The sequence below is a fragment of the Tursiops truncatus genome, chromosome 10 (assembly GCF_011762595.2).
Source record: "Tursiops truncatus isolate mTurTru1 chromosome 10, mTurTru1.mat.Y, whole genome shotgun sequence".
NCBI lineage: Eukaryota > Metazoa > Chordata > Mammalia > Artiodactyla > Delphinidae > Tursiops > Tursiops truncatus.
The window spans coordinates 42,423,984-42,438,114 of record NC_047043.1 but is presented as its reverse complement, the minus strand read 5'-3'; the positions used below and the strand labels follow the sequence as shown (position 1 = coordinate 42,438,114).

The 14,131-nt window shown below is 36.8% G+C and overlaps 1 protein-coding gene across 4 annotated transcripts in view; it reads left to right on the top strand.

The window, feature by feature from the left end:
- The window catches only part of COL21A1 (collagen type XXI alpha 1 chain), a 186,351-nt gene extending 173,145 nt beyond the window's left edge, over positions 1-13,206 (top strand). For all 4 annotated transcript variants that reach the window (XM_073810876.1, XM_073810874.1, XM_073810873.1 and 1 more), the window contains 9 exons: positions 963-1,034; positions 2,717-2,752; positions 5,477-5,521; positions 8,207-8,239; positions 8,821-8,967; positions 9,057-9,111; positions 9,619-9,819; positions 10,629-10,706; positions 12,041-13,206. In XM_073810876.1, the coding sequence (XP_073666977.1) occupies positions 963-1,034; positions 2,717-2,752; positions 5,477-5,521; positions 8,207-8,239; positions 8,821-8,967; positions 9,057-9,111; positions 9,619-9,819; positions 10,629-10,706; positions 12,041-12,228 (855 nt within the window). In that variant the 3' untranslated portion in view covers positions 12,229-13,206. The remainder of the gene's footprint in view (positions 1-962; positions 1,035-2,716; positions 2,753-5,476; positions 5,522-8,206; positions 8,240-8,820; positions 8,968-9,056; positions 9,112-9,618; positions 9,820-10,628; positions 10,707-12,040) is intronic.
- Positions 13,207-14,131: the final 925 nt, after the last annotated feature.

The following is a 14,131-nucleotide window of genomic DNA, read 5'->3' as shown; positions in this document are numbered from 1 at the left end:
TTTTAACCTAAATATTGTTGATACATCATCATCATATACTTTCACATTGTAAGTCTCTTTTAAAAAAGGAAATAATCCCTATGACATGATAGGGAGTAGAAAAATTGAGTTAAGATAACTTATGGACTATTCCTTGTTCTGAAAACAGCTCAGGAATTTATGTCTAAGAAAATAATATTCCATATATATAAAGTAAAAATCATAAATTTGCATATCTAACTACAAGGGTGTTCACCCCAATATTATTTATAAAAATAAAAACTGTGAAAATGAATGTTTAACAATAGAAATTTTATTAAATATGGTAAATCAATATAGTTGAATACTATTCTGTAATTTAAAATTTAAAAAAACATAATGGCATATAAAGAACTCAAAATATTAATATATTTTGAAGTAAATGATTATGTTTACTTAAGTTATGCATACACAGCACGTTTTAGTATCTAAGTTGTGTATGTGTTTGTGAGAGGTAGAGGGAAAAGTATATAACCAAATAAAAATAGTGGGTAATGAGATTTTCAATAATTTTATTACTTCTATTTACTTACCAGTTTTGTAACAATAAAATAAGTCTTTTTAAAGGAGGATTATGAGAAAAAGCAATTTCAAGAGGATGGGAAAGTATTAGTAAATACAAAGAGAGATACCTGTGTTTATTATTTTCACTGCTTTATTATTTACTGTTGACATTATAAATATAATAAAAATACCAAATGTTTATAAAGTTTTAAAATATGATATGATCTCAGGATTTCTTAACTAGCAAAGATAGGAAAAAATATAAGAAGTTTTATTGGGACTTCAGTGAACTTTACTATTCTTTACTATTTCTATAGTAATAACTCTAACAAAATTTTTAACTATCAGTTTTCAATTTGAGATGTATATAGAGATAAAAACAGTGGGGTTTTTCACAAGCAGTAAGCCTGTGATCTTCATCTGAATTCTGTGTTACTTAGGGAGAACCAGGAGCAGTGGGTCTGCCAGGAGAACCAGGATACCTGGGTTTACCTGGAATTCAAGGGAAAAAGGTATGATATTTAGGACATATAATTCAATGTTAATCAGCTATTACCATGTAAGTTTTCTTTTTGTGCTCATAGTGTAGAAGGGCCAATTATGCATTCAGTGATGAGCTGACCTATGTATTTGGTGTACATATAATGTGTTCAACCTCATGCTAAGAGCTGTGGCACCTTTCATGTCCCCACATAGGTACTGTCTCCTAGATGAGGATCTTCGAAGAGACAGATCAAAAAATATAAACGTACAATTAAATAATATCTTGTAAATTCAGATTGTTCTGTGGTCAATCCAGATGTGTCAAGAACTTTTTAGGGAAAGTATTCCATGTGAGGCACTCTTACCAAAATGTGAATATCACTCTTACCAAAACTGGGGCAAAAGTCTGAAACAATAAAAATTACAGCCAGAATGCTTGACCATGGCATTCCTATCTGTGAAACAGTTATATTACATAATAGTTCACTTAAAATTAATTTAAGGACTTTAAAATACAAAACATATATATTCATATAAAATGTTTTGGTGAGATAAAACAGCATCACTTTGGTTTCTCTCTCTCTCCTGTTAAGTAAAGAACTCTGAGCTGTATCTATACAGATATTATTGTTGGCTTGAAGTCTTTGAGCAAGAACTGACTGCCCACCTGTCAGAGAAGTCCATGCCCCTGCAGATATATACAGTTCAGGTTAAGAGTGGATGTGTTGGCTTTTTTTCTGCAAAGGATACAAACTGTTATGTCTCCATCTTTGTATTCCTTGCTCTTTCACTTTTTCTACCATTTCATTTTTTCTATCCCTCATGTATTATCTGCTCAGCCCCTAGATTACTGTACCTAGTGTGATCCCTTTTGCCCTGATGAGCGGCAGGCAGTACTTGCTGACACAGGAATGACCCTCACAGCAGCAATTAAGTGTTAGACCATCAGTGAATATTAAGTAAACTACTGTGAATATGTTTGGATTTAGAGAATTTCCTTGTTCAGAAACCTGCCAGTTAAAAGAAAATCTGTATTTTATTCGCTGTAAACACAAAACTCTACTCTTTATGTTTGGATAGGATGGTAGAAAGGAAATTTGGAAAGAGCGTCCAAGTTCAACCTTGGGCAAATGCTTACCTTTCCTGATCTGTGGGTACATTATAAGAACAAAGACACTGAACTAGTTGGTTTCAAACATCTCTTCTAGCTGAGAAATTCCAGGAAACAATATTATGGAATATGAATTTCCCCCCAAAAGTTAATTTTTGAAGCATATGTTTTCTAAAATACTTTTTCAACATTGTTTTATTTCATTTTTTCCTATAAATTTGTGGCCATTATTAGCTTAATAGTAGAAGACTTTTCAGTTTGATTTCATAAAACGAGATTTGTCAAAATATAGTCCTCTCTTTGTTTAACTTCAGATTGTGATCAATATAGAAAAGTTTTCTTCTTCCTTATAAAATAGAAATTGTAGTTAATTTTCTTTTGAATGTAAGAGCACAAGAAAGTATTCATTTAGAACATCATCTTGACATAATGTGTTTTTACTCTCTTCTCAAATACCATGTTGGAGTCAACTTTTGTTTATAAGGCACTTGTCGAATTTGCATGAGACCATATATTTTTCTTGGCAGAAGAAAAGCATGTTTATTTGAAAGGATACAGAATATATGACATTATGATACATATTAGACGGCCTTTTTGCAGGGGGACAAAGGAAATCAAGGCGAAAAGGGCATTCAGGTATGTTACTGGCTTATTTTATTTTTTTGGCTTGGCAAAAAAACTCAGGGCTTCATTCTTTTTAATTCTTACATGGCTTTTCCAGCTCCTTCCTGTTTTACTGTCAATATCTGTTAAATCCCAGCTTTCTCATTTTACTAAATTTCTCAAAACACATCAAATCTAACTTTAACATTCGTCACTACACCACTATTGTAGGAAACTTGGGAACCAAGTGATTCAACAAAATAACATACGGATTTTATCACATGCTTGTAATATATATTTATTTACATATTTTATGGTGTGTTGGTTTCCACAAATGATTTGACATGGCTTATGGCATAAATAAATTTGATAAGAAACTGTTAACACTGTATATAAAACATATTCAAACTAATAAACAGAAGGAGAGTTATACCAGAAAATTAGATCAGGCTGAGGAAATCTAGGGAGATTTAGAAGGACGTTTGGTTTTGGGTGGCTTAGCAACAAAGGCAAAGAGGAGAACTATGCTACAGCTTTGGGAGATGAGGACAGTTTCACCTCAGTCTGAGTGGCCCTCAGATGGTTTTTTCATTAACTGAAGCCTGACCCGTGAGTAGGACGCCGCTGGCTGAATCAGTGACACTGATCAGGAATAAACTATATCTGTTGGTCTTTCAGTCTTTTAAGTTCTAGAAATGTAAGACTTTTCCAATCATCAATTACAAATCAAGTGTCCAGACAGTACTTTAATGATGTTTTTAAGATTGCCAAGCTCAGCTATAGGGGTTTCCCTGGTGGTCCAGTGGTTAAGAATCTGTGCTCCCAATGCAGGGAGCACAGGTTTTATCCCTGGTCGGGAACTAAGATCCCCACATGCTGTGCGGTGTGGCCAAAAAAAAAAAAAAAAAGTTCAGCTATAGTGGATGAGTCTTGCTACGTAAAACACTTTGCAAAATTCGCAGAACTTTGAAAGCTCCAGAATATCTGGTGGCATAAAAGGAAATTTCAAATTTAGGTAATAATAGCATCAAAATCTGCTAAGGTCACAGTCTGAACACTGTTTCAGACAATGAAACTTGAACTAAGCCCCTTCCCCCCATCCCACTGTCCTGACCATTTCTTGTCATGGGTCCTGGGTGACTGTAATATCCTAACTGGTCTCCTTGAGTTCAGTCTACCCCTTCCCCCCACACTTTTACCAGCATCAGTAACTAAGTTACACAACTGCTTAGGAGTCCTTCAGTGATGCTCCACACACATTTCAAGATAAAGTCCAGCCCATAAAGTGCCTCCTTGTTGGACTGAATCTTCTTTAGTCTTATCTCTTTGCCAGTCTACCCACTATTATCTGCTCCTGCCCTGCTGCTTTAGCTGGAAGAAATTATACACCTCTGTCCTGTGTCTTCTCTCCCTGCCACACCCCCGTCTTCTCGAGTTGGGTACCACTTACACATCCCTGAGGGCTGCACTCAAGGTGGAGTCATTTTTCCTACCCTCTTTATCAGATGCCCCACCGTATGTCCCAGTAGTATCCATTCCAGATATATAATTATACACTGCATCCTTATCGACCGTATTTTCATTATTCTTTTTTAATAGAATTCCAATAGAATTTAGTTGTATATATTTTTATTGATATAATTAACATATAACATTGTATAAGTTTAAGGTATACAGGGCACAATGTTAATATATAATAATGTATAAGTTTAAGGTGTACAAGGTGTAAGTTTAAGGTGTACGAGTTTAAGGTGTACAAGTTTAAGGTGATATAATTAACATATACCATTGTGTAAGTTTAAGGTGTACAAGGTGCAATTTATATATTGCAATATGATTACTACTGTAAGGTTAGCTAACACCTTTATCATGTCACGTTAGTTTGTTTATGTGTTGAGAACAGTTAAGGTTTAGTATCTTAGCACTTTGAAATTTAGAATTTAACTGCTTATTAAAGAGATTAATTGCTTAGCTTTTGCACCACACAGTAAGCAACTTGAAGGCAACATGGGGACACTGCAACAGTGTCCCTACAGCAAATAGGGCCCCTGGGAATTCATTGATGTAAGTAAGTAAATGAAAAAACCTCTATGCAGGAGTGATTTACAATTTCAGTCACTAGATCTTTAATTGATTGTGTATCTAGGTGTATGTTTTGCTAGAAACTGCTAATTATCCTGTTCAACATAGGGATGAAATAGTAGAGTATCAGGGTCTGGCCCAATGTCTTATACAAGGAGGATGTCCCAAAATATTAATTGAATGGACAAATGTGTTTATATCTTTATTAATTTTTTCTCTATTTGTCCTAATTTAAAGATTTTCATTCAAAATGTATTTTACAGTATATTTTTAGTTTAAAAATGTCTTTCAAGTGATCTTCTTGCCCTCCATGTGTATAATCAACACCGAACATGAATAATGTCATTGAAATTAAGAAAATGACCACAGCCACTGGATTTTTAAATTATTTTCATGCTGTGAACATGGACTCAGCAGAACATCCTCAACTGTCTAACATTATTTACATGTTCCCCAAAGTCAGTAGTTCATTCCTTGTCTTTATCCATTTTAGCTGTAAGATTAGGTTGACGTTCCTCTCACTTCTTTTTTTCTTCTCTTACATCATTTTACATATTTGCATCACTGCTCTTGTGACCTTTCTTCTAGATGACAGCACAGTACATAGTTTGTGTTGTATATGTGATTGCATCATATGTGTGCAAACTAATGAATAACATTTATTCAATTTTAAAGGGTCAAAAGGGAGAGAATGGAAGACCAGGGATTCCAGGGCCACAGGTATTTTTTTTTATGGAAAATGAAATAATGAATCACATAATGAACCCCCTGAGAGAGGGTTACTTGCAAATAAAAATGGGTGGGGAGAAGGGGAGATGTAGCCTGCATTCTAAGTGCATTCTAAGTGCCCAAGGATGAGAATTCTAGTGGTGATGGTGATCACAACTTTAATCTTTTGATTTATATTTTCATTTTCCCATGCTGATACTCTCAGTGGCTGTGAAACTTGATTTTCAATGCTTTCTTCTGACCAAGTAAATGACTAAAGGTAGACAGTTCCACCCATTTCTTGGAGTAGTATTGGCCCAAGGCAGCCATACATGGCAGCATCTCTGTACCTACTGTTGAGTTTTGATTTTCTCCTTGAAATGTGAGTAGTTGAGGCCATACATAGTGAAGGAATGTCCTTGTTTCTCTCTAATTTGTTCAAAGATATAATTTACTACACTAGAGATGAATTAAAATGCCATCTTGAAGAACTGTGTTATGCAGTAGATACATAATAAGATTGCCTTGCTTCTTCCTTGACTAAACTCTCCTCATGAAGCCATGTTTCGGTGAGATTGCCAAGTGGCATGTAGGTTCAGTCAGAGCCATATTGGACAAATAAAAGCATCCAGCTGGGCTTCCCTGGTGGCGCAGTGGTTGAGAGTCTGCCTGCCAATGCAGGGGACACGGGTTCGTGCCCCGGTCCGGGAAGGTCCCACATGCCGCAGAGCGGCTAGGCCTGTGAGCCATGGCTGCTGAGCCTGCGCGTCCGGAGCCTGTACTCCGCAACAGGAGAGGCCACAGCAGTGGGAGGCCTGCGTACCGCAAAAAAAAAGAAAAAAAAAGAAAAGCATCCAACTGATTAGGGAGTGTGGGTGGGAGAAAGATTCAGTGATTACACTGACTCTGGAGGTAGGGGGATAGAACTGTGAGGTGATGGCTCCAAGGACAGGGGTCTCTGGGTCCCTTGGAGGAATGGGGGAGACCATTGGTGTAGGGAGCAGTCTTTGAAAGCACATGACCCCAAGGTTGTGTAATATGGAGGGTGAGTGTTACATGTCAAAAAGTTGAGAACTTAGAAGTGAACTTCAGAGCAAGGATCACTGAAAGGAGAAATGGACAGAGTTTGCCTGCATACAGTTATGTGCAATACAAAAGGTCTTCATTTTCCTGTCCCTTCACTCCACTCACACCACTGGGTGACAGTCAGCTCTGTCCCTATTCCCCTCTGACCTGCTCTGTTTCCCTGCGTTAATCACACAGCATCTTTAAACAGCTCTACTCATAGGAGGACCCTCACCCCTTCATCCATCACCCTCCACAACCCAGGCGTTTTACCCCAAATTGTTATTCACAGTAACTCTCTGATAGAAGGATATTTTCTTTGGATTTTGAGTTCACAACTTGGTTAGCTCACTGATTGACAGATGACACTCTCTGCAAGTTTCCCCTAACTTGTTTTCTTTTATCTCACTTCTCAAGGAAAAGAGGAAGTCTGCTCCCCCAAGGCAGGATTTGGGTTCCCTAGAAAGCTTCTGTCCTGGGTGTGTTGGAAGCTGCGTTTTCCACCACCAGGAACTGAGTCTACAGGGAGAATGGCAGGGGGCGGGGTGGGGGTGGGGGAGCAGGACAGCCATTGCCTCTCAACAGCTGAATAGTTGTCCCAATCTCTCAAAGTAAACAAAGTCCTAGTTAACTGTCGTCCTACCAAGGGCTGCACGTGTGTGATTTTTCTGGCGTTCACATTGTGAATGGGGTCCAAGCGAATGTTTCCCTCATGAAATCATCTTAGTGGATTCTCAGATGACAGCTGTTTTCAGTTTTAGCTCTCATTTGGTTCTAGTCCAGAGAGCTTACTATTTTATCTTTCCTCTTACTCTGGCTCCATTTGTAATATTCTGTCTGGTAGAAACCCCTGCATTTCTTCAGAAACTTCCATATTTAAAGAATGGCCTTACAGAGAGTGTTTTACTTGCTGATCGACGTTTTTTATACATCTTTATTGGAGTATAATTGCTTTACAATGGTGTGTTAGTTTCTGCTTTATAGCAAAGTGAATCAGCTATACATATACATATATCCCCATATCTCCTCCCTCTTGTTTCCCCCTCCTACCCTCCCTATCCCACCCCTCTAGGTGGTCACAAAGCACGGAGCTGATCTCCCTGTGCTATGTGGCTGTTTCCTACTAGCTATCTATTTTACGTTTGGTAATGTATATATGTCCATGCCACTCTCTCACTTTGTCCCAGCTTACCCCTCCCCCTCCCCATATACTCAAGTCCATTCTCTAGTAGGTCTGCGTCTTTATTCCTGTCTTGCCCCTAGGTTCTTCATGAGCATTTCTTTTTTCTTAGATTCCATATATATGTGTTAGCATACAGTATTTGTTTTTCTCTTTCTGACTTACTTCACTCTGTATGACAGACTCTAGGTCCATCCACCTCACTACAAATATAGCAGAGGGAGGAACACACACCCAAACTCACTCTACGAGGCCACCATCACCCTGATACCAAAACCAGAAAAAGATGTTACAAAGAAAGAAAACTACATGCCAATATCACCGATGAACATAGATCCAAACTGAAAATTAAAGTTTGATTAAATGTGTGGTAAAGGGTGCATGCCACATTGCTAGTACTGTAGCTTGCACATTTACTTATTTATTTATTTTTTCCCTATTAATTTTCAAAGGGAATTCAAGGCCATCATGGTACAAAAGGAGAGGTATGTTTCTTCATGTATTATGCTGTCTGTTCAGTCCTCATGGCTTGATTTTTAATACTGTATAAATGTAGCTATTGACATCACAAACAGAAAATATCTTTCATGTTCTTTAGTAGTTCCTAAATAGAGATTTTCAGAATATGTAGATTCACTGAATTAGGTATGAAATGTTACATATTTGCCAGTAATATTGATTCTTCTTCTAAATTAGGAGCTAAGTTTTTCTGCATGTTTCTCAATGAAGAATATTGTGTATTTCTACATCTATCTCTCTAGGATTTAAACTCCTTGGGGACAAGACTGTGTCACGTTCATCATTGTATCTCTGGCACTATGCATATTGCTTAATCAATATATGTACTAGGTAGTGGTTATTTGTAGGGTTGGATGGATGGATAAATGACAGTTTAATATAATATGAAATTTCCTTCCTGATCAATTACAGTGTTTCCCAACAATTTCCTATATAACTTAGATATATGTTTATATATTTTCATATCCATATCCTTAAGACTTTTATGATGCATTTATACCTTCTGAAATATTTAAATAGAACTTTTGAAGATTTCTTTTGTTTTTAGAGAGGTGAAAAGGGAGAGCCTGGTGCCAGAGGTGCCACTGGACCCAAAGGAGAATCTGGAGTGAATGGTCTGATGGGGCCTACGGGTCCCCAGGGGCAACCCGGGGAAGCAGGTCCTCAGGGACCCCCAGGACTAGATGGGAAGCCCGTATGTATTCTGCTTCTTTCACAGTTTTCATATTTCTGTTGCTTTTTACTTGGTATGTCAATGTTATAACCCTTAATAATTTGATGCAGGGGAGAGAATTTTCAGAACAGTTTATTCGACAAGTTTGCACTGATGTATTAAGAGGTAAGTCTCCAACATAGAGATTTTGATAACTTTCAAATTTCAAAAGTAATACAAATTCTTTGTAGAAATTATAAAAGATATAAGTAAGATGAAGAAAATAAAGGACATTTATCAACCTCTCGTTTTTATTTTCCAGATAAGTATTTTTATAAAGGTAAAATATTATATGTACACTTTGTAATCTTTTTAATAAAGCAATTTATCATTATTTCACCATTGATTAAATTTTCTTCCCTGACATAATTCTGGTAATTTTATTCATAATATGACATCTATAATTTAATTTACCAGTTTCTTTTAGAGGGGCACTTCCTTTTTTCCCTTACTTGAAGCAATTGCCACAATAAAATTATTGCACAGAGCAATGGATATTTCCATAGTTAAATTTCTAGAAGTGAAATTATTGGCCAAGAGATATGTATCTGTAAATTTAGAAAAAATATGAGTGATATTATTAATGCCCATTCACCATTTAAACATAAGGGATGGGGTTTCTTTGCTTTTAAGCCCAGCTACCTGTCTTACTTCAAAGTGGAAGAATTCAGAGTTGTGATCACTGCCAGTCCCAGCGTGGCTCTCCTGGTATTCCTGGGCCACCTGGTCCCATGGGCCCAGAAGGTCCCCGAGGATTCCCTGGTTTGCCAGGAAGAGATGGTGTTCCTGGATTAATGGGAGCTCCGGGACGCCCAGGTGCCAAAGGATTAAAAGGTACTTAGTTTGTATGTGTAAGCAAATAAATAACAGAAAAGGGTATTTTTTGTATTCACATCCTAAACTTATTTAACAGGCAAGAGTTCCTGTTTGTTTTCTTGAAGACAAAAAATTTTTCTATCCCTAAGTCTTTAAATAATTTGTCAACTGAGTTAAAGAACAATCATTCTATTTCATGAAAGAATATCCTAAAGTCAAGAGAGAGGTCAACGTTATGAAGCATGTGAACCTGTAAATCAGAAAATGTTGACAATGTACTTAGAAATTTTGCTTGAGTCTAATTAGGTCTTTAAATAGAACATCACAGACACCATTTCCTTTATTTTGACTTTGGTTACTTCTGTAACCATATTCAAAATTGTTTTCTATAAATTTCTATAAGAAAAATGATGTTTTGCGACCAAACTTCCTAATAGCCCACAACTTACTGCTCTTTGTTTTTGAATATTTATGTGAAATGTTGGTTGATAATTCTTTCCTTTTAATTTAATATTATAGGAACAATTTAGATGTTTCATCAAAGTAATAAAAGAACAAGTATGAGTAACAAAAAGAGCTAATAATTCCAAACCATTTTCCTTTCTTAATATTTAATCTTCATTAAGTTTTGCTAGACCACTGATCATTTTATAAAGTTTCGCTTCAAAAATTCTGTGTCCTGTTAACAATAGTAAATAGGTGGCTGGCTAATTTTTAAAGATTTATTTTTCTTTTAATGTGTGTATTAACAGCTTTGAAAGAAACAATCTAGGAGGAAGTGATTTTATGGGAAAAGTAAGCTTACTCCCCTCTCTGACACTCTGCAGGCTTACCAGGACGAAATGGGGCAAAGGGGAGCCAAGGGCTTGGGTACCCTGGAGTACAAGGTCCTCCTGGTCCCCCAGGTATGAACTGATGATGCTCATAAGTGTTGCTGCACATTTTACGTTAAGAAAATCATCATAAATCTCTGTCCAAAGATTTGAAACCAAGACTTTCGTTTCCTTTTTTGAGTGATTCACATTCAACACATTGAGCTCTAACTACTAGAAGTTTTATCCTATATTATATCCATTAATCATTCAGGATTCTCTCTCACTTATCATTTAGACTCCTTAGAATACCACTCCTTAGAATAGTTCTCAGATGGTTCCAAGTTGCCCAGGCCTACCTAGTGTATATCACCTTTAATCTTTATGATTCTCAGGGAAGCAGAATAATGCTGAGATGGACTTGTAAGCCAGCCTCTGCTAGCTGCATTATTTAACTTATCCGTGTGTCAGTTTCCTCATTTGTAAAATAGTGATGAGATGTCTTTTGCATCATGACATTGGTGGAAGATTAAATGAATTAATACATGTCATGCTATCAGAACAGTGCATGAAAAAGTTATGTTTTCAATAAATGTGTACTATCATTATTATTTTAGATGTTATTACTGCTCAAGGCTTTTGGGTGGATCAAATGATTTAATACTTTGTATGTAAAGCATTTTGAACAACACCTACAATTGTAGCTTAGTGCTGAATAAATGTTTAGTAGTAGTAGTAGCAGGAAGTATTAGTGGTAGAAAGTGCCCAGTCCACTCTGCTCCATCCCTAAACCTAAATATTTTGTTTTTGTTATTTTGGGTCATCAACTTTAAAAGGCCAATATCTTGAGTTAATTTTTCTTTTTTTGAACATGCTAATTGAACTAAGTTATGGTTCACAAATTAGTGTTATAATACCTCTGTGTATTGATTACTAGTATACTATGGTAATGACAATGTGTTTCCTTGTGGAAACTAAAATATATATATATATGTATATAATGGAAATAGTCATTTTGACTACAAATATGGCACAAAAGTGGCTTTATTAGAGTTTTAGCTTACTGATATATTTATAATAATTTTGGCAATTTATAATAATATTGGCAAAAGATAAGCTGAGAGGAAGAAATAGTTTGGACAATCCACAAATTGAAATATTAGAATGTTAGCTCTGTGTCTTCAGCCGCAGCATGATTGCATATTAACATAGCTTGGCCTAGTTTTACAAAAATTACTTTTGGATAGTTCTTTTCAAAATGGAAGGTGTATAGAATTAGCAAGAGGATACCTCCTCTTTTCACCTTAGTGCAAATACGTAAAAGTTTCAAGGGAGTCTTTTTACCAGTTTACATGTTTTGCAGATTCAGCTGTGTCAGCAACAAAACCAAACTCATTTGTTCATGTATTGCTAATGTCCCATCCTAGGTCCAGAGGGCCCCCCTGGAATAAGCAAAGAAGGTCCTCCGGGAGACCCAGGTCTCCCCGGCAAAGACGGAGACCACGGAAAACCTGGAATCCAAGGGCAGCCAGGACCCCCGGGCATCTGTGATCCATCACTGTGTTTTAGTGTCATTGTCAGAAGAGATCCCTTTAGAAAAGGACCAAACTATTAGTGTCTGATGCCTCATTCAGCAGCCTAGGCATGGTGCTCTTCTTTTGTGGTCTTTGCATCTCAGGAAGATAACAACAGTAATCCCTTGAAAAGAAACTCATGTACCTCGGTGTTTTTATTATTGTTTCTTTCCTTAATGAAAAATATAGAAAAGGTCACATATACCGATTTTAAAGGCTCCTCAGTTCTTCAGAGCCTTTAGATTAGTAGCATTAACTAAATCTCAAGGGTTTCTTGTAAGTCCATTCATTTTAGTCAAAGTCAAATATAAAAAAACACCATTGCCTGTCAGCCAGTCAGTTTCAGTCACTGTGAAAAATTTCACATTCAGCCTCCATGCAGCAGAGTATTTGAGTTCAACTTCCTGTCTGTGTGAATTTCATGTTTCATAGCTCATAGCTCACACTTCTACATTAGTCCAAACGTGCATCTGGACATGGGAGATGAGATCAGGGCTGATATTCAGTTTGGGAACAGACCGTATTGGCATATCAGCCCTTACTCCAGTGTCTGTGCTTACCAGACAGTGGTGATGGACTGTTGGGGTTGTTCAGTGTTTTGAATATCACCTCTGAACATTCTGGAAAAAAAGTTTCACTGGACCTGGTTGATATGTTCAAAGGAATGGTAAGTTCAGAAATACCAAAAAGACTTTCTTCTTCATACTTGCTTAGTAATTGGAATGTTTGTTGCATGCCTTCATTTTCCATTTCAGTTATTACATGTGTACATTCATATATGTTAACTTTTATTGTAGCAAAGCTAGTGGGAATCAATGCTCTAGTTGACAGGAAAGGTAACTCCACAAATCCTAGGATGTCTTGATATTTTTAGCAGACTTTAAAATATTATAAACAGTCTTTGTGTACTGTACTTAATGCTTTTGTAAGGAACATAATTTGAGATATTCCATCTTTATCATGCTCTAAATTTTGTTACTTTGCTTATTATTCAAAGTACAATAAAGTTTTGAACAGGCCTGAATGCAGTGTCTTTTTTTATACTTAATTTTAACTGATTCTTGAGTATATTATCCATTTGACATGGTCATTTATTCAATGGGTATAATTTATTAAATTATTTACCTTATTTTTAAATCACTGATTCATATGAAATAAGAACTTAGAAATTGGGTTGGGTGCTCCTCACCTAGATGGGTACAGCATCTGCTTCCTGGCCCAGGAATGGCTGGTAATCAGAGTTTAGCTTAACTGATGATGTGTCCTTCTGTGACTTTGATGAGAACCTTGGAGGCGACTGAAGCCCATACATTAAGCAGCTGAATTAGCTTAAGGCTTGTTTTGATGTTCTGTCTCCAGCAAAGCCCCAGATATTTGTTAGACCTGACCAACTTACTCCTGGTAATTATAGCATTTCCTGGTAGACCTGGTGAAGGGGCAGAATAGGAACTTCCTTCTGCCCCTTGTTCATTCGACCAGCTTTGAGCACATGTGATGCTGAAAACTTGGTCTCTATGTACTGGTGCCAAATCGAATCTCAGAGACAGAGTTTTGGATGAAGTAGAAAAAAATAGCTTTATTGCTTTGCCAGGCAAAGGTGGACACAACAGGCTTATGCCCTGAAAAACTATGTGTCCCAACTTGGGAGGATTTAGTGAGGAGTTTTATAGCAATGATTCAAAGGTGGGGTTGCTGATAAGGTTAGGGTATGTGCAGGGCCTACACTCCTTTAATCTGGCCTCTTGATGAGCTTCTCTGGTTCCTTTAATCTGGCCTTAGGGGAGTCTTCTCTGGAATGAAGAATGCTGACATATCCATTTATTGGGAGTTTTAGTTCTGTAAAGAGCTCAAAGACATTGTTATGTGTATCTCTTAAGGTGACCCTGCCCCAAGGCTGCACTATTGTTTCTTGACTGCTCCTCCCTTGTCTCTATATCCCCCTCC